Source organism: Protopterus annectens, chromosome 3.part1 (genome assembly GCF_019279795.1).
Source record: "Protopterus annectens isolate FY-2018-M chromosome 3.part1, PAN1.0, whole genome shotgun sequence".
NCBI lineage: Eukaryota > Metazoa > Chordata > Ceratodontiformes > Protopteridae > Protopterus > Protopterus annectens.
In genome coordinates, this window is record NC_056732.1 from 1,496,669,914 (window position 1) to 1,496,691,789 (window position 21,876).

The 21,876-nt window shown below is 41.0% G+C and overlaps 1 protein-coding gene across 1 annotated transcript in view; it reads right to left on the bottom strand.

Moving 5' to 3' along the window:
• Nucleotides 1-407: 407 nt before the first annotated feature.
• Nucleotides 408-21,876, bottom strand: part of ACAA1 (acetyl-CoA acyltransferase 1) — a 353,926-nt gene continuing 332,457 nt past the window's right edge. Inside the window, exon 12 of the mRNA XM_044067562.1 lies at nucleotides 408-1,985. Within this exon, the coding sequence (XP_043923497.1) occupies nucleotides 1,910-1,985 (76 nt within the window). The 3' untranslated portion in view covers nucleotides 408-1,909. The remainder of the gene's footprint in view (nucleotides 1,986-21,876) is intronic.

A 21,876-nucleotide genomic window follows, 5' to 3' on the forward strand; every position in this document is an offset into this window, starting at 1 on the left:
TAAGAAGGAAAAACCCTGGTGAAAAAAAGAGAGAAATCAGTACTCATCTTAAACTGGAAACCTGAGCTGCAGGAAGCATGTACGAGTTAAATTGCGGCAAATGAGATCTGAGGGTTGTGCCTAGCAAGGGATCTAGGAGAGGCAGGAGCTTGAGCTCAGGAGCTGTCCTCTTAGCTGCCAGGTCGGATCCTAATCCCATCAGTGATCAATAATGACATGGTTACCATCAGATCCTTCAGGTTATCCCTGATGAAAAAGTATATCAAAACCAGATCTGATATTTTTTGACATATGTTGAACCTAGTCACTATTAAAAACAACTGCCGCCATTGCAATTTCGGACAAAATAACTGGCCAGTAACAAACAAAAGAAAAAAAAGAAAAACAGCAAAAAGTTTTACAAAAACTGCTGTGCAAAAAGAAAATGAGAAATGTTTTACTGCTGTCAAATTAAAAAAGTCACACTCTAATCAGGCTGAGTTTCACACATTGTTACATTTTAACAACTTTTACCATAAAATTTCTCATGTTCTCAGTTTGCTACTCACTATGGTGAAACTTCCATAACTTCAGTAGTTCCAATGAGTTTCCAGTCGGAGGTACCCCTTACTTGAGGTAAAAGACAACAGAAAATAGTACTCCACTATCTTGGTCTGTGGTGCACTTCAGCAAGTAAATAAGGCTCATCTGCTATAAGAAGTTAGGGACCACACATTCAGAAAGCATGAGCAAATTATACAATGACAGTAACAGAACAAACTCTGTCAACAGTGTTGGTAGAATGGAATAGTGCAAAACAGCTACTGCCTGGCTCTGACAAAGAGGAATAAAGAAAGCCCTTTGCATAACACAAATAACCTCAGTTTTGTTAGCAGCTTGGTGATAGAAGAATCAGGCAGGGAAGGTGGGTGTCAGCAGCTGCTGGACAGCCCATCCTGGAGTGGGGAGCAATATGACCCACTGTATTTCTGACTCTGTTATCAAGGATTGTAGCATCTACTGGGACAGTGTGGCTCATGTAACACACAACCCAGGCATTCCAGGGGCATGTGTAGACAGGAACTGATGCCTCTCGCATAAGAGAGTCTTGAAGCCACTGGCCACTGTGGGAAGAGTTGGGGGAGGTGGCCCACATGACTAGCAAGCTTATCTGCTCCCATACACCGAACTTTCAGCTCTGGACAGAAATAAATGGCTGAAAATGAGTAACCTTGGACCACAGGATTTACTACTAAACATTTGTTCTGCCCTTAAGCAGACGAGTGGTATGTCACGTAAATGTTATAAAATGAGCAATTTAAGGAGGCAAGGGATGAAGGCTTGACTGCTACTATCACACCAATGCTTGAGTCATCAATTCTAAAATATTAAAACCTTTGCTTCACCTGTAGGACCTGTACAAATTAACTGATACCCAAACACACCTGTCTCTACCAGACATTCTTTGCGAATGACAATGCAATGTAAAACACTTATGTAGAAGTGTGGTTTCGACAAGGGCATGTGGTACAAACATGAAACATGACAATGTCAAATGAACAGCAACAGATGAAATGCAAGTGTTCTGGATGCAAAGGGTAGAAAATAATCCTCACAGCTAGGCAATAAAACAGATCTAAAATTCTTACACAAAAAAGGAAATAGAACTTCAGATAAACAAAAATTAATAGCATTAATCGTATGTGAAGAAAATACAGTGTAGCAAATCCTCATTAACTGGACATTCAAGTTAAATCCATTAGCATTTCATATCATAATGCATCTTCTTCAAAATAGGTGAAAACAGACTATTGTGAGGCTGATCAGGTTATGGTATTCAGCAGATTAAGAAGACAATGTTCGATCATGATAAGCATCGTTTTCATAATATTAGTTTCAGTTAGTCTTCCAAACGTTTTCATTCAAGATATCATTTTCCTGGGAATTCAAATACAGCAGCAGCTCCCATTCCAGTCCCAATACACATAGAGACAACTCCATATGATCTGAAATAAAGCAAATGGGAGAGGAACTGAATACAGGAAAATATAAATCTGTTTCAAATTTTAATGCACAAAACATGCATTACAAAACAGGGAAAAGGCAAAGCTACAAGGTGGCGAGAAACCAAAATAAGAACGATGCAGATAAACACATGTGCTCAAGTTTCTGATACAGAATTCTTCAGTAGGATCCTGATTTTGTCTGAGTATTAAAACTCAATATACAAATCTCGTCCATGTCTTACGAATTTTCTTTAGCTAGCAGGCTAACTCAGACCAAAAGTTTATCTCTTAAGAAGTGATGAGGATGCCTATGAAAGTAAAATAAGCTGTCAGTCCACCTACAAGCAGAATCTACTGGAGTTCTGAAACATTCTGTATGCTTTCAGTACAAGGAAAGTCTGGAATGAAACAATCAGTGACACAGAACGTACAATTGCCATTAGGCAATTACATTGGAAAAGAGACCCCCAAACACTCATGTATATGTTACTCTTACATGGATCCCTGCACCTCCATTGAAAACAAAGGTACATCTTAAAGTCTGACATTCTGAAAACATTTCTAGTAAGTGACAGTGAACAAGGTTAAGAAACATATACCTTCTAGTTAAATCAAAAACAATAAATACTCTGTAAGCTTGAAATAGCCAATATATGTTAGTGTGTGGATTACAGAGTACCACAGCACATATTATACCTTGCTTTGCACATGTCAGTACTACTCACAAGAGTGGGGTTACTGTCCATACAGAATCTCCTGATCTAAGCAGTAATAAACTGTAACAGCAACCACACTATAAAGGTGCCTCGCTGTGTCAGTGTAGTAACTGGGATGTACACAAGACCACTCATATCTACTTTTTGATTCTTTAAAACACCTTAACATAAGTATGCCTGTGCAATCATATACAAAGACATGCAGACATCAGCCTAAATATATACAGATGAAATGTATACTTAACACAGGTATGTGCTGTAGTCACCAATGCGGCAGTGGCTGGACAGTGCTGCCAGTGAACCACCATCCTTACTGAAACTGCCCTGCAAATGCAAAGGCCAGCCACTGCTCAAAATGTAGCTGATGCCAGCTTCAGAGTACCAGAAATGGATAAGAGGCAGATGTTAGAAGTATAATGGAAATGAAAAGCAATTGAACAGCAAACTGTACTACCAAATATGAGAGATGTTGCCATTATGAACTGGCAGGATGATAAACGCTTTCAAAACTTTTCACAAAGCCTTCCCATCCTCATCAGAGAGAATGTGATTAGCATTCATAACCCGTTTAGTAGTACAGGACTTAAAGGCATCACTGCAGGAACTCATTTTAATTATTAATACCTTGTTGACCTGGTTAGTCCCACTAGGTCAGTGACCTCATGTGCTCTCTTCTGCAATGGCCACCTCTTCCATCATGGGGATGAAGCAAACCCGTATCCTGACAGCCTGAGTGCCTGGCTTAATCTCGCCTCAAGACCAACACCATTTGTTTCAAGTGGATGTTTCTATTTTATTAAATGACTCCCATGCTTCAAAACTACCTTACCACGCCACCTCACTAGACTAAAGATACACTAAAGATACAGAGCTATCAAGTGTTTATTGCTGTGCCCTACCCCCTGCACTAGCAGCTAGCTGTGCATATGCATAACTGCAGAGGCTTGCAATACCATGCAGTCAGGCACATTTCTGTGCAACTACAGCACAGATTACCATTAATGGCTTGGCAAAGACAATCTAATGTCCCCAATCATGGTGCTGCACGCTGCATGCTTGAGCTCAAGCTGCAGTGCAGTAACTGGATCGCTTCCTTTCATGGCTGAATGGCCAAGCCTGCATTGGTTGTTTCTTCCCATCATTCCACTGTCGATTCTTCCAGCACCTTGGATGCAAGCTGAAGCTGGGTAGTCTGGGTAACAGTCAGGGGCTTTATTCCCCTGTGCCATGGAGCCAACTGCAAAGACCATATCAATAATTTGAGGAAATTATAACTGCAAAATAGTGAAAATATTAAAGGCTAACAGGATTTACAAATGACATTTGATGGTGCATGGACATATGCAAGTTTAACTTACCTTAAGCTGTCCTGCTCTACCTTACTTGCAAGTGCAAACCATAACCCTTTTCCTGCAATTGCACTTGCCTCTATTCCAATCATACATCATATCTTTGGAAAAAAAAAACTTGTCTGTCCCTAGGCTATAAACACTTGCACAAGAACTGTCATCCATAATACAGACCCACTTACCTATTCTGGAAAAATGCATGTTCAGTAACACATGCATTCAGTAAAAAACACCACATTTCACTGTGGAGCAAATGAATGGTTGCCAAATTGAACTGCTTTCTTCATAACATATCATGCAGATCTGTAAGATGCTCTATCACATTAAAGGAGGATGGTTTCTTCTTCATTACATCTAGCAAGCCTCCTGGATATCTGCCCTATAGCCATTTAAATGGCATGAATCATGTGGAGGATGAGTCTTGGATTACTTTCTAAAATCTGGAAACAGCTGGTCCCATTTTCTCCCATCTAGTCATATATAGCATTTTGCAACATGGACTTTAAAGTTTGATTAAAAAGCTCAACTACCCCGTCTGTCTGACGGTGGTATACAATATTCTTAAGAACAAAGTTCATGCATTGCTGTTCACGTGAATGGGGTACTTTGGTCAGTAAAGATTTCTCAGTGAATTCTGCTCTAGAAAAAAGCAGTACTATATTTTTTGCTATTGCCTTTGGGTTGATTCTTCATAGTGCTGCTGCCTCAGGAAATTTAGTTGCTTACTCAGTGAAGCTGAAGCTGGTCATCTGTGTCACAGTCACATACTTTATCCCTATAACCGTACAGGATATACTGATGGTAATCAGTTTTACAAGTGAACTACAATGTCTCATTGCTATTTTCACAAATAAGAATTCCACAACAGGCAAGGTGTTCAAAGGGTTCTTAAAACCTGGGACGGATGCTAACCCTCTGATATTTTGGAAAAGCTGCAAAATATTTTTATGTCCTTCATAATACCATCCCAGAAAAATCTGGATGAAGTCCTAGCTTTTGTCTTACCCATTCCTAAATGACCACCCAAATGTGGCTATGCGTTAACGTCATCACTAATATTCTAAAAGGCCCTGGAATGAACACCTTGCTCAGCATCTATTGTCTCTGGTGCTTTTGTACACCAAGACTTATATTATTGCAAATTATGGACATGAAGTGGGGTTGCTCTGTTTCCTTACTTCCCTATATGTACTTGCTATAACCTCTCTAGCTGTACTTAGTGTACTGCCTTCATACTCCGGCTTCTTGAAATTGACATAACTTACCTCGTGATCAGCCTGGGAATTCTTTATAGCAAACATTATTCTGATCAGATTCAGACATGAAGTGGAGGCCATGGCCTCTTCTCCTATAAATAAAGGTACAGGCTTTTCCCTTCAAGTTCATCTTCTACAAAAGCAAACTCAAACAATAATATTCTTCTACCAGTGGTACAGAAGTTCTTCCCCCCACTACTGCAGCAGCTATTTTTATTTTTTTGCCTTTAGAGTCCTGTTTCTCATGGACTTTGTTTTTTGCGCAGAAGGGAAAACTTAGGACTCAGCTCAAATTTTCCATTCCTTCTCCTTTATTGTGAGAGTCATCTGTTTCTTCCTCAGTTTCACCAACTAAAAGTATAGTCTTACTTGCGGACCCTTCACTGCCAGTTTACATGATTTCTACTTTTTTTAATTTAACAACTGCAGCTTTCTGGCAAGTGTCAATATCAGACTTCTCTAATTCTTACACCCAAGTCCTAGACCTTTTTCTTTACTGGGGCTATAAATTTCTGGCCATATATCTGGTTGAACTTTCTCCCCATATTTTCCATAGCTCTAAAGAAAGTCTTGGCAAATAATCACATCACAGTGTCAAGTTAGAGACTATTTTGCCTAGAAGGATTTATTTTCATGTGTTATTAAAGACGGGTGCCCAGCTTGTCTCAGTGTACACATATTGCATTGATCTTTTGTTTACTAGTCGCATGCTCACAAATATATTGTGATCAAACTAATGGAACCATTGCTCCTTATGTCCAACTGTTGTAACCGTTTGCCCTCCACAACAATAGTACATTTAACAAGTTTAGTAATGGTACTGTGACAAAAAGCATAACTACAGTTCTGGCCGATAAAAGCTCAGCATTATCACATTTCACAGACGTGCCTTCAGGTACAGTTTGATGAGTAGTACCAATGTTTTTTTAACAGGTACATTATTACTGTTAGTTAATGTCAGGTACTTTGCAATTTGTCCTTTTCTAAAACTAACTCAGACTGCAGCAATTTTTTTCCATCTTTTCTGCAGAGAAAGACATAAATGAAGGCTTACTGCTGGTCACTAGCCCTTAATGTATACAAGTCTTTTAAGGGGTTTGCAATTTCAGTTAACAGCAAACATTTTGTCAAAAAGGCTAGCTGTTCAAAAAACTCAGAATCACTCTGTTGTACCCAGTTTCTCAAGTTGCCAGACCTGCCTTTTAAATTTACCTACAGCAACAATTTCTAGAATTTTACTTACATCTTTTATATGAGGTTCTAGCTACATTTTCAGAATATGCATTAAATCCATCATCTGTGACCTTACTGGTCAGTTTGTACTGAATTTACAACTGTAAACTCTTAGTTCTTTTTGTGAAGCCCCGGCCCTAACCAAACATTCCTGTTTCAGTTTCTGGTACCTGTGTGCATCAGTTTTTGAAGGTCCATGTATGCTTTTAGTGAATTCCCAGAGCATACAAAGCCAGTATCCTGGCCCACTCAACTATAGGCCAGTGTTATTTGGCTCCTTATCTCTCAAATGCTACTAAACAAGCTTTCACATCATCTTCCACTCAGAGTTTTATTTCAGAGGTGCACTAGATTTTGGGCTTCCCAGAGTGATGGACAAACGGGTTAATATTTTGGATATCTGTTGTTGGAGGCTGAGAAGGTGTTGGTCAGTTGCAGCACATCTTTCCTACAGAACTACAGCAAAGCTCCCTAAAGCCTTATCAGAGATCACTAAAGCATCTTTCCATCTTGAACACAGTACAGCAGCTGCAGTTTCAGTATAATCAAATTTTTGGCTTCAAACAAAAAAAAATCATACAGAAAAAATATTCATTGCAACTCTTCCCACTGCCACAAGGATGCAGGATGCACTTTGCAAGAAAAACACAACCCCCATATAGGCACAAGGATTTTTATGCTTCTCACACAGGTTACTATAAAAGTTGAGAGGAGCTAATAAGTCCAGGTCAGCTAACAATCGATCACTGTAATATGCATCATCTCACTCAGAAGGGCTGCACTCCTTTCTGGGGTGAGGAAGAACAATCCAAACAGAGCATTTCCTTTGTAACACTTCTTATGTCCTTTGTATCAACTAATGTAGCAAATTATTGTACTTCTAGCAGAAAATAGTTACAAAAAAACAGCTTTTTGAATTTATTTTTATTAATTTTTTTTTTTTTTTTGACAAAACCTTGCTTTCATGCACATATTAAGGGGAGTAGCACAAAAGAACCTCAGTCATAAATTGTGGCCACTTTCAGGTAAGTTTCACCTGACCAGAAAACAAGCAGTAATTACAAATACCACTTATTTCGTTTTATTACAGTGCACCATAACGTGGGGGATAACTCCCTTACTTTCTTCTTAACAGTTTGTATCCCTTTCCTACGTTTCAGGAATACCTTTCACACAACCTTCATCCTTCATACATAGCTCTCTGTAAACTTCTCTTCAGAACTCAATCTATGAACCCAGATGTCAGGAATTGGAATCCCTCAAGAGGTACCAGCAAAGATATAAACCTAGACGCATCTGCTCTCCGTTAGCTGCTATTGAGACTTGCCTCTCTCCTCTACATCTCTCTTATGATATACCTTTTGGGAAAGGCAACCCTATCAGACATAAAACCACAATGAGCAATGTGCTTTCTAGGCCAAGCAGTCACAATAAGGGGACTGTGTGTGTGTGTGTGTGTGTGTGTGTGTGTGTGTGTGTGTGTGTGTGTGTGTGTGTGTGTGTGTGTGTGTGTGTGTGTGTGTGTGTGTGTGTGTGTGTGTGTGTGTGTGTGTGTGTGTGTGTGTGTGTGTGTGTGTGTGTGTGTGTGTGTGTGTGTGTGTGTGTGTTTAACTTATGGGATTTATTGTTGCATGCATTTCATCCCATGCTGAAACAGTGGCGTTTATTTCATCAGGGGTGCAGTTGGTCGAATTATGTAACAATCAAAATTCATTAGATTCACCGTTACATAATTCCAGGGCTTTTTTCCTTTCCTCGTGTCTGTGCGACCCTGGAGTTAGCATATTTAATTACGGGGGGAACACATGTTTTTGTTTTGGTACTTGCAAATGTAATCTATTGGTTTACATTTGCGATTTTTTTTTTTTTATGATTTTAGTGACAATTAATGGTAATCGCTGATGCGTTTTGCTCAATGTTTTGTGCTTCAATCAAAATCACCATCAATTATTCATTATAAACTCATAAAAATGAAAGTTATGTACTTACCATAATATTAGATCCATGTTGATTTTTTCCATCAAACATTTGGTATACGAAATCCGACTGGATCTGAAGTGAGTAAGTTTCAGACCTTTGGATCCAAGGGTCAGGCTCTTCCCTTCTACCCATAATCCCCTCCACCCTGCTAATTCTTCAGATCAAGGTTGCCTGTCTACATAAATACACTACCTATATCACATCTTCAAAACTAAAAAGGTGTCTGAAAGGATTACAGAACAAAGACTGTAAACAAGACAAGGCTCTGGACAGGTCCAGTATGGTCAATCGAGAGCCTTAAAGAATGCTAACTTGGTAGGGGGATAGAGGGAGGGAGGGAAACTTGTGATGGAATGAAGAAGACAACATGGACCTAACATTATGGTGAGTACATAGCTTCCATATCCAAGCCTTTTCCATCTGCCTCAACTGTTGGGACAAAGTCCCCAGTTACTAAAAAACCCGAGAGGACTCAAGAAAGGATATTCCAGAGAATGGTCGAGCCAAATGAAGCCCAAGATCTAGACTGCAAGTTCAGCTTTTACAGGAAAATAAACATATGCACATTGGAACAAGTGGATGCAGCATAGACATTACCAATAGGAACTCTAGAAAATAAGGTTAAGGAAGCTATGACAGCCCTAGTAGAGTCAGCAGTAACTTTATGAGGTAAAGATAATCCTTTACTTTGTAAACAAAAGTGATACAATTTGACAACCAACTGGATAGTGTGACCTTGGAAACACTACCTCCCAAATTCACTCTTGGAAAAGGAGAGGAAAAAAATTGATTGTTTTTTTCCCATATTCTTCGTATGATGCAAGCAGAATTGTAACTGAGCATGTGCAGTCAGTAAATGTAAAGTACATTCTCCTCTGCTCAAGAAATTAGGACAGAAGACAAGCAAATTAATAGCATGATCCAGGGTAGAGTCTCGAGCAATCTTGAGGAAAATTAGGGTTGTTTCAAAGAGACCCTATGTTTGTGAAACACTAAATATGGAGGCTTACATGACAGGCTCTGAAATTCTGAAATCCTCCTTGCTGTTGTAATGGCCACCAGAAATAAATTTCAGGTCCACTGTAGCTGCAGGTTCAAAGGCCTGGAGTGAGACGGTAATATCCCAAGGTAGAATGGGGTCCCTTAAGGGATGTCAAAGGAGGAAGGTAACCTGCAAAAAGGACTTCAATGAGGCAACAGGGGTGTATCTTCTCCCACATGAAAACTAGAAATAGCTGCCAGTTGATGGTTCGTGGAATATCTAGCACCTGCCTGAAACAAAGTTGCCAAGAAATCCAAAATTGATGGTAACAGGGCTGAAAAGGGATCCAGGTGCTTGAAGGAAGCCCAAATGGAAAATATATTTCACTTGCTTCTAAACATTATTCTAGTAGCAGGCTTTTGAGATGATGATAATATGTGGAACACAGAGGAAGAAATCCTCAAATTTCTGACCCCTACTGGAAGTGGATAATCCAAAAGATTAGCTTCAGGGCTTTGATGTCTGGGTGCGGCTTGCCACATGAGTGACAGATCAAATCTGGAAAAGGTTCCAGCACCCAGGAGGGTACACCAAGTGATGGCATAGAAAAGGGAATCATATCTGATGAAGCCAAAAGGGAGAGATGAGAATCACCTTCTTGCCCCAGACTGCTTTCTGAAGGAACTTGGTTAGGAAAGAGGTGGGAGGATAAGCGTACAGGAGAACTGGGGCCAAATGTGGACCACAATCTTTTGGTGACTCTCTTTCCTGGGGAATCAGGGCAAAGTAGCTGCTGCATTTGGTGTTGGATGGAGAAGTGAATAGGCCACAGCAAGGATAGTCCTAGTGGCTGAAGATCTTGCCAGCAACCAAGTGACTGAGTGACCACTCATGGGGAAGAAGAATGGACCTGCTCAACCTGTCCACTAATGCACTGGATTTCCCAGGACATGCACTGCAACAAGAAAGTGATCAGACATTGTCCACTGTCAAATCCTCATGGCTTCCTATCATAAAAAAAACAAACAGGTTGCCCTTCGCTTATGGATGTACCCAGACCACTGGCGGGTTCCTATAAACATGATCGAACATTAGAAATAGCGAACGCCCATTTGTCGAACCCAAATGCACAAAACCACAGAATATTGAAGGAATGAATCAGCTAATTTTTCCCCAGAAATTCGCTGGGCCATTCTCCAGACTTTGCTGTTTTCTTCACTGTGGTGCGATCTCGGGAGTTGGTATATTTAAGGTTGGGGGGGGGGGGTGCCTGTACATTTTTTTTTGATCAGCAAATTTCGACATTTTGTGGTTTCGTTCATTTGAGTTCGATAATAGATTGTTCACCATTTCTAGTGTTCGATCATATAATATAAACCCACCACTGGCATACTGTCTGAATCTCAATCAGACCCCAGGGAGGAAGGCCTGCAACTCTAGCATGACTGCCCTCATCTCCTGAACATTGATGTGAAGTACATGTGCCTTGGACCATCTTCCCCTTGACATGCGTCCCCCTACCCCAGAAGGGAAGCATCCATGATAAATGTGGCAATTAAAGATGGAAGGATAAATGGGTGGCCTAGAAAAATCACTGATCATGCAGCCTGCAGATTCTTATCAGACTGACCAGGAAGTGCATGGGGCTGATGAAACATAAAATACTGAACTGAGAGGGTCCACTGTAACACTCTAATCTAGAATCTGGTGTGAGGAACAAGAGTTATGAAGGCTGCCATTGAGCTGAAGAGAAGGAGGATGGATCGCACTGGAGGTTTTGGGCGAGAGAGAACCAAGCTGACACAGAATAACGAGCTTGGCTATCTGCAAGGTAATATTCAGGTGGCATCCTATGAATTTTACCATTTGAACAGGAGTCAATTTGGGCTTTTCCATGTTGACTGCGATTCCTTGGTAAAGGCATAACTGGAGCAAGGAGTCCCTGGCTCAAAATTAGTACAGTCATTGTGGTATCAGTTCTGAGCCAGTCGTCTAGATACTGCAACACCCAGAACCCTTGCAGCCAAAGATGTGCTGCAGCCACTGCTGTGCATTTGGTGAACACCACTGAGGCTGTGGTGAGGCCAAAGGAAAGTGCCCTAAACTAAAAGTGAATGAACCTTCTGGACTGTCTGAATATCTCTACCTGACAGCAGACATCTTGTAGATCTGCCGAGCACATCCAGTCATCCTTCCTCAAAACAGGTAAAATGGAGTAAACTGTAACTATTTGGAATTTTGAAATTTTGTCTGTTTCACAAACTTAAGTGGTTGAGGTCCCCTTTTTTCTTTGGAATAAAAAAAAATCTTATTAGTAGATTCTGGAATCTTGCTAGCATGGCAGGACCTCCTGGAATGACTTGTTTATATAGCAGGTTTGTGATTTCCTGAGATGATACTGCCTTATTCTGAGGTTGTTGAGCATCAGAAAACTTTCTTTGCGACTTCTGCAGTCGACAAATAAAGGGGATGACAGCCTCTGGATACTATTCTCTGTATCCAAGAATCCTGAATGATGACTAACTAGGATTGATGGCACACAGACAAATGTGCCCATCTGCCACTAGAGTGTGTCAGTCTGGCAACCCTTCAAGAGTACTGAAAGGTTTTGTTGGTGTAGGTGCCTCAAAACCCTTTATTCTACAGACTATCTCTGTCACGAGGGCCTGACTGAACTATTTTATAGCCTGACTGAAATATTTTATATATTTTCTGGCACTGTTTTCTGCTTCTCATCTGTCCTGAAACTGGCTCCCCCTATTCCTGAGGTGGAGTTTATAAAACTGGTCTAACAGCTTAGTGTTATCTGAGAGCTTCAAGGCTTGCTGATTTAAAAACAGTTTCTGTTGTAAATTCCTTTATACACTGGTGGAAACTTGTGTGTGTGATCCCTAAAAATTTCTGGGAATATATCGCTGATTGAGAAGTATATTTTCTTTGCATTTTAACCTTTCAGAGTTCTGCATTGTATTAATGTGGCCTGACTGAACTATTTTATAGCCTGAGTGAAATATTTTATATATTTTCTGGCACTGTTTTCTGCTTCTCATCTGTCCTGAAATTGGATTTTCTCCCCCCACCACCCTATTCTTGTGGTGATGTTATAGTTGGTGGCTTGGCAGTTGCCCGCCCCCCACTGTAAATCTGATATGGGACACCCCTCCCAGTCTAGTGTTCACTCTACTTAATCCAGAGAGAACATTTGAGAAGGCCAACCCACTTAGTTTCTTAACCTTGAATTATTCTTCCTCTCTCCTTGCACTTTACTAACAAAAAAAATATTTTTTGCACTTTATTCATTTGCTTTTACTGCATTTGCATTTCTTCCTACTTTATTACATTATTTTGTTTTGCCTCTTCTTAAAAGTACTCAATTGTATTTACTCTGCTGCATTTATCACTGCTTGGCAGTAGCCTGGTTAAATTGTAACTGTTATTCTAAGGCTTTTGGTTAAGCACTTGAGATTCAGACCAGTTGTTTTACATTAAGAAGGTTTGTGGTCTGAACTGTTGTGGCAAGACATGTAGCTTACATCCTTCTAAGTTGGGAATTGCTGATTTAAGGCCCAGTGTCTGTTATTCTAAAAGTGTATTGTTCTAGTCTAAGCACTTTGGCTTCAGGCCAGTTATTTTACGTTAAGAAGGTTTGTGGTCTGCACTCTTGTGGGAGGAGAGGCTAGATTCTGCCTTTCTGAGCTGGGAATTTCTGGTTAAAGGCTTATTGTGCCTGTTTACTTGAACTGCTTATTTCTGAAATTGGTACACCTTGTTTGCTATAGCATAGACTAGATACAGACCTGCTGAATCTAGTTTTATTTGTATAACTTGAGCACTAACCCAGGCCATCTTTTTTTCAGAGAAGGTTCCCCTGCACCCTAGTGGCAGGAGTGTGGAGTTAGAACTTGACTGATCGAAGACTGCTGGAACGGGGCTCAGTTTTTAGCTTTTATTGGTTAATTTGTTTGCTCGTTTCCCACCTTTACAAGCTAGTATAGCCCAGATCCCAGGCTTTGCTGGCTCCAGAGCTATCCAGACCTTGCTGTGGTAAAGGGAAGCCCTACTGCTTACCAGTGGGAGTGGTGAGCATTGTACTGCCTAACAGTAGAGGAGTGGTTTCCAGCTCTGAATTGTAATTTTATTAGCCTTTTTGGGCTGATTTCTATCCCTTTCAACTTTCTGGCTTAAAAACATGTGTGTTTGAGCATTTTTCACATTGTGCAGCACAGCAGGGCTACAGTTAAACTATTCCAGGTGCCAGAAAGTCTGTTCTTCAAATTTTCCCTTAGAATTAGCTGGATTCTCAGTAGTAGCACTAAAATCTGAGCCGCTGTGACTAGCACTTGCTCTAGAACCTGCTGGAGAGCACTAGGAAGCCTTAAACTGACACAAGCACTCAACTCTCCTTGTTAATAAGGAGAAATTAATCATAGGCACTAAACAGCCTATAATTGCAAAGTACCTTGCAAAGGTAAGGGAAAACAGCTCTTGTACTTTTCAAAAAAAGCACCAAAACAGGCATGTCCAAGGGTCAACTTCTGGTGATTTCCCCTGTCCACCTGGTGAATCTGGGCATACTGGGGCAATGCAGCAACTGCCTCATGTACACAGACAACCTTCTCCTCCTACCACCCAACACTACAACCTGTGAGAGATGCACTTACATAGCCAAACAGGAAGCAAAGCTCTCTCCAGCCAAGATTGTGCTAGACAGTCAAGAGGAGAAGGTTAACATCTGCACCACTCCTCAAGCAACACATAGCCCTTCTAAACCCACACATAGCAACACTAAACCCACATATGCAGAAGCCCTTAACATTAACCTGCCCAAGCAACAAGGACCTCCGAAGCTGAAACACAAACAAACACCAATCACAACCAAAGTGACAAATAGCTCACAACACCAGTGTGCTACTCAACAGCAGCTCCTAAGGCAAGACAACATACCCAACACTTTAGTCATAGGTGACTCTATAGTCAGGCACACTGATGTCCCACTCACCAGGCTGAACTAAGAGAAAATTACAGTCAGCTGCCTGCCAGGTGCCAGGATCCGCCACATAACGCATGCACTCAAGTCACTCCACAAAAAGTACAAATATGACTCTGTCATTGTCCATGTTGGAGTGAATGATTTGAGACGTACCTCTCTGGACTACATGAAAAGAGACATGGAAGAGCTCTCGGATCATGTTGCCCAGGCAGGTATGACCCTAGCCGTGAGTGACATCCTGCCTTCGCCCAGAATGATACCACAGTACAAGGACAAAATGACTGACTTCAACAGTTGGCTAAGCTTCTGGTGTCATTCAAAGGGGATCCAGTATCTGTCTGCCTGGGACGACATGATCGACAAACCACGATGCTTTGCCAGAGATGGACTGCACCTGTCTCCCCTGGGATTCAGGTTACTGGCTAAAGCTCTTGCCACCCCTATAGTGCCTTTTTTAGGCAAGGTTCAAAGGACAAAACCACCACCGTAACAGATACAAGCATGCAAAATCTGAAGATAATGCTACTCGATGCTAGAAGTCTAAATCTCAAAAAGCACTCTCTCGAGGCACTCCTAAAAATGGAGAACGTCGATAACTGTGCAGTAACTGAAACCTGGACAAGTGTATAATATAACTTTTTTCGCCAATTGTGGGGTAGATTGGCTCATATATTTGGCATTATTTTGTACAAACATCCAGACCCCTGCGCATACGTATCTCAGATTATCTAAGTGGCATTAGGAATAGGAAACCCATGAGTGCCCTATACAAACATACCATTAACCATCCAAATGCCATTTTCAGATTCACCATTATTGATAAAATATCAGGAAATATGATAAACAAAGGAGGTTGGCATAGTCTTCTGGACTCTAAAGAAAAAAAGTGGATCATCAAATTAGATGCTTTATTTTCACCTGGACTGAATGAATACTTATAAGCAATTAACCAATGACATGGCTTATTAGTATTACCATTAGGTATTTAAGCACAGTGTTTTATGATTTCAGATAACACTGAAGAACGTTGATAAATGTTGTTAAGCCGAAACCGTTTGTGTGCTTTTCACAATAAATTGTTTTACAGCTCATCACAGTCTGCTGGCTCTTTATTTGGATTTTTGACTTTGGGTCGAGCCGTGCAGTTGCCTTAAGTGCAGGATTTTCTTTGGATTCTATAGTTATGCCGAGAATCTAAATGGCAATGCTCAGATCTGCTCTGAGCTACAACAGAATGGCATTAAATATATTGATCCCAAGGATATTGCCAATATACTGGCAGATCGATTTAGTGCAAACTTCACCCCCCCCTCTCTCACCCCCTAAAGGGTCCATCTCAATACCAAAAGATTGCCAAATTCCGGTACTCACGGCTACACAGGTAGAAACTGCACTCTCCAAGGCTAAGTATACAGCATCCATGGGACCAGACAGCATCTCGGGCTGTGTACTACATAAACTACAAAATGAATTGGCACCTCACCTAAATGTCATGTTTAATCATAGCCTCACCTCAGGCTTCGTGCCCATTGAGTGGCACACAGCTACAGTTTTCCCACTCCACAAGGGGGGATCCACCTTGGATCCTAGGAACTACCGTCCCATCAGTCTGACAAGCCTGATCTGCAAGGGCATGGAACGCATTGTCATGGAAGTTATAAAAAAAAAAAATACATTGGCAACCTTCAAACACTGGAACCCACCTGGTTTGGGTTTGTGAAGGGCCGATCTTGTCTACTGAACCTGACTGACTTCTTTGAATCAGTCTCCAGAGCTGTGGACGAGGGTAAGGTAGTCCACACAGTCTATCTGGACCTTGCCAAGGCCTTCAACACCATCCCCCACTCTGGAATCATAGATAAACTTACTAGGCTGGGCATAAATCAATATATCACTCGATGGGTTGCCAATTGGCTTACTGACAGAACCCAGACTGTAAAAGTAGCAGACTCCAAATCCAGCTCTAGACAAGTGGAGTACCTCACGGTTCAGTCCTGGGACTGCTCTTGTTTGGCATCTACTTCTCTGAAGTACAGGCCAATACTAAGGGACTCTGGCTAACAAAGTTCGCAGATGACTGCAAATTGGGAGCCATTATTGAATCCCCACATAATGTGGATATTCTACAAAAGGGCCTTACAGAAACAGATGCTTGGTGCCACAGCCATGGGCTCAAGCTTAATGCCAAGAAATGTACAGTTATCCTCTTTGGGAAAAACCATGTGCCCATGAATTACCACATAGGTGGCAGTACACTAAAAACTGAAAGTGTGATGAGAGACTTAGGGACACAGGTGGACAGTGGTCTCACCTTCGATAACCACATCGCCACAACAGTCAGGAAATCCTTCTATGTGGCACACCTCATCACGAAGGGATTTCCACCCAGAAAAAAGGAGGTCATTGTCCCACTGTACTCATCCCTCATTAGACTCATTAAAGAGTACAACGCCCCATTTGGTATGTACCTCACAAGATATCTGCAACAGCTGGAAAGGCCACAGAAATATCTCACTAAAAGAATCACAGGCCTAAAGCAGATGCCCTATGCTGGACTGGACTGGAAAATTGTTTGAATTTGCAAATTTGTAAGACCCACAGTGTCCACACGGAAAGGTTCCCAGCAGTTTGTCTCCAGACAAAGTAAGTTGTTGGTATACAGCCCCACCACTTTCTTTATGTTTAAAGTGACTAAACAACGAGCCCAAGGTTTTGCCTCTTCTATAACTGAATTGACATTGAGACCCCAATATTGGTCTTAGCTGATCATTGGCCAATCGAATGTTCCAAAGTTTATTGATAATGCCCCGAATTGCATTATGGTTTCTACCATAAGCAGTAACAAATCTTATGGAGGATGCACTTAAATCCAAACAATTTTCCAGTCAAAACACCAGCAAAGTATATGATTGCAAGATATTTGGTAACTGCAGCAGTAGTTGGGTGGTATATTTGGCCACTTGTCACTGTTCTGCCTTCTATGTTGGCCAAACATCCAGACCATTGAGAACACGTATTAATGAACATAGAAGTGACATTAAGAATAAGAAAGACCATAATGCTGTTTTTAGACATACTTTGAAGCATCCACAGGCCCAATATACATTCATGATTATTGATAGAATCACAGGAGATCGGAATAATCCTCAAGGTTGGCATAGCATTCTAAATCACAAAGAAAGGTATTGGATTACCACATTGGGAGCACTTTTCCCACCAGGTTTGAATGATCATTTATAATTAACATTTTTACTGTTAATTTATATGCTATTATAACTTATTTTTTCATATTTATGTATTCTAGGTTCCTGTGGATACCTTATTTGATCTCGTGTTATCATGAATACTTACCAATTACCACAAATTTATTGAGAACAAAAGTGTTACAAATTTATTATTTATATTTTGTGATTTCTATCTTATCATATATTTATTTTTGCCTATCATACATTGTTCAGCTCATTACTCTATAATGGAGTATATATATATTCATGGCTCATGTCCATTTATATTCATTTTTTGATTGACATATAATTATTTGCAGTTTATATAACCCATTGGTTATATTTGTTTGTGAACCCATAGACACACTGATTTATTTGTGTTTATCATTTGTCTTTTTTAAAGTTTTTTTCTTTTTCTATTGTGGGAGCAAACCATGATTAATTATGCAGGGTTTTTCACTCTCATTGGTTAGGCACTCTTATAAATATTCATCGAGTATTATCTAATGTTTTTGCTGTGCATCACTGATGAAGGCATATATTCTTTTGCCGAAACCGGTCTGATTATTAAAGATATGTATAATCAGCGAACATTTGAGTAATTGTATCTTTTTATTGTTACACGTATCTGCTGGCCAACAGTGTTTTTTGCTATCTCCAGTAATGTCATATGGAAATCCCTGAAACTTTCAGAACCATAACCATGTTCCACTTTTTTGGTTGTGGGAGAAGGTCTTTTGAGGCGTGGAGAAATAGATACTGAAGGTAGACAGGATTTTAACATTTTGTTCACTTCTTGTGAGCATGTCCTTTACTTTGGGCCCAAACAAGGTGGGCCTGTCAAAAGGGACATTCAAAAAGGGCATGTTGAAGTTCTCTGCAAAATTGCAGACCGGTATCCAGGCATGTCCATGCAGAACAATGCTGGTGCCTGTCGCTCTAGATGTGCCAACTACCACACTGAATAAATGGCAAATGGACACACTAGACAGACTGAAAGGTTGCCAGTTGTGAATTCACAGTCTCACGGGACTCTGCAGTCATGTCTCCTAACAGGGACAATTCCTCTGTCAAGTCCCTCTGAAATCTTGTCAAGTGTGCAAGGTATTTCAGTGCACATAATCTGTCCTAAGCCCTGTTCTCCCTGTTCAGGGGATGAACAGAACAGCTTTACTCCAATGAATCTTTCATCAAGGCTGCCATCACCATGACTGCATCTACTGCAGACCCCTTTCTCCAGAGTTGCCTGTCTTACAGTTTAATCAAGATTTTATCAGGCTTGCAGGATATGGACTCCACCATGATCAGCTCCTTCCATGCCTGCTGAAAAAACAGGTCAGTAAGTGTCAGCTTGGTGGACCACCCAGAAAATAGAAGGGCCAGCTCCAAAGGCCTGGAAAAAAATATTCCTCTTGGGAGGGGGCATCAGTGCCCCCCCCCCCCCCATTGTCGAAGTAATTCCAGAATGTCCCCAAAGCAGACTTCTTCTTCTGGAGGGAACTTTAGGACTCTCTCCTTCCTCAAAATCAGTATCTTAGGTGAGAGACTCCTGAGGGGACTTTTAAATCAATGCTTCCTGTGCTTTTCCATGATGGGAGGGTCCTAGGAAGACTCGGAAGCTGAAGGGGAACGTTCCTTGCCTAGGCCTAAAGAAACTGGCTAGTCTTGAGAGACATGATGATGTGGTGGAGGAACTGCAGAAATCAGAGGGGATCTGGGTGGATCTGAGATCAGATGGGATATCTCCTCTCCTGGCAGTGACAGAACTGTTTCAAATTCCTCAAAAATTGAAACCAAAGTAGGTCCCGAAGGAGTCCTTGGAATGCAAGTAACCTGAAAAGGGACAACCCATACAGACTCAACCAGGTTTGGCTCCTAACCACACCTGCGGTGAGCTGTCCAGTGCTGACACACTGACAGGAAGGCATATATCCAAAAGGTTCAGAGTCCGTCACAACTCTTGTACACGCACAACTTCGCTCCAGGACCCCTTGAGATTGAGTTAGGTGGGTAAGGGACACAGTTGGAGTCTGAGTCAAAGATAAGACCCCTGGCGCTGACAAAAGCATCCCATGGGTGGCACTTGGTTCCATGATCACTGGACTTGAAAGTCAGAGTGAAAAGGGAGGAATCAGATGAGGGGTGGCAAGGCTGGTCCTGGCACTCGGAGTGGAAGGTGCAGGGAGGACCCCCCCCCCCCATCTGAATCTTGGTCAAGAAGTTCCACATTATCCTGTCCAATATGCTTCAGACAAGCTCCTCGATGACTACAGTGACCTAAGTGAGGAAGTCATTAAAGGAGGACGGGGGGACCTATGGAAGAAACTCTTGCAATACTGGTGATCGGACCCGATGGGTGGTCATCTCCAAGGAGAATCTTTGCACAACGGTTAATGGAGGGGTAGGAGAACTGATATGAATTGGCTCTAAAATAAGGATCACATCCAACTACTTGGACAGCCCAACAGGGATTGGAGACCTCTTCCTAGACTCCTTTTCTAGAGATCTGCCTTTGTCTTTTGGCCTTTCTCGGTTTCTTTTGTTTTGTCTCCCTTTGATTCGGCTGCTAGAGTGGGGATAATTTTTTGACGATCCTGAGGGGGGGGGGGGCTAATAAATCATATGCATGTGCTGATATCACTGTGTATGCACATCTGTATACCAAGCACATAAATATGCAGATTACAAAGAATTCAAGACATGGGATAATAAAAGTCACTAAATAAGAGGATCTGCATTACGGGCTACTTTTGATGGGGAGTAGAACACTACTGTATGTATATAACCATCAACAGTTTGAATAATGTGTCCATGGCTATGATTATGCAGTTTGTCTTGTCAGTCACATGACATAGAACACAAGACATTCTAACATGAACCTGTACAACCAATAAAGGGATAGGTGCTTGAAATATTTCTGGTAGCTGAAGGACTTTAGGCCAAAAATTTCTGGGAGGAACTTGTGGGGTCTTTCTAGTTGCTGAATATGTTTTGAAAGATACATCCCTAACCAGGAGTCGTACTCAATACTTAGTGCCGCATACAGAGAAATAACCTTTTCAAGAAAAAGATTAAAACCGGTATAAAAAACACATGCATCTATGTGGAAACAATCCAATTTTGGTAAGAGCAATTACCATTCCTGTTGTATGCATATACTGAGCAAAAATCCACACAAAGCCAGTATTCTTAATGTCATAAGGCCGTGCTAGGACTTCTCCTCTGTAAAAAGGTATTCCAGTCTGTAGCACAAACCACAAAATCTTCCTGAAATGATATCCAGTCTTTTAACATCAGAGATATCCAATCTTTTAACATCAGAGAGAAGTCTCTCTGCTCCAAGCCCAGAGGGACATAAGCATTAATGAAAATCATATGCCCCTCAGGAACTTCTTTAGATGCATCTCCTCCCCTCCTTATCGGTCTCTCTTTTTGTTACTCTATTAACATAAACAGTGTTTTATGGAATAAAAGTGCAACCTCTTACTTTCTACCCTCAGGATAGTTTGAATAAAACTCAATACCTGTAACTGAATTTCAACAATTTTTGAAATGTTCTAATTCAGAATATGTTACTTTCAGCAAAAGCACTACACTCAGCCTAAGTGGCTTAGTAAATGTAAAAAACTTAAGATGTAAACCCATTAACACTCCATAAATAATGCTACCAAAACCATTATCCACCTGAAATAAATAAGGAGTTTCTGTGAAAATAAGCTAGTATGAACACCATCTGTATATTTGTATGCCAATCTAGTATAAGTATTTCTAAGAATTCTTCCATTCCAAGTGGCAGTTTTAAATATATCACAAGGAATATGAACAATTAATATTGAATTAATAATATGTACTTACCATAACTTGACATCTGCATTGTCCATTTTCATTCTTCCTCACCAATGGGTCTAGGATCTGACTCTGTTGCATTCTACAAGATTTTGGATCCAAGCCTCAAGCTCTTCCCTTTATCCATAATGCCCATAATCCATCCCATCTCCTCAGATCGATTTTGCTGTGTTACTGTCAATGATTCATCACAACATACCTAAGCACATCACTCCATATGATGCTCAAACCAGGAACCTGAGGGTTCCCGCAGTATCTACGAGTCCTTCCAGGAGTATTGGGCCAGGGGATGGCTGGGAGGGAAGGTTAGGAAGA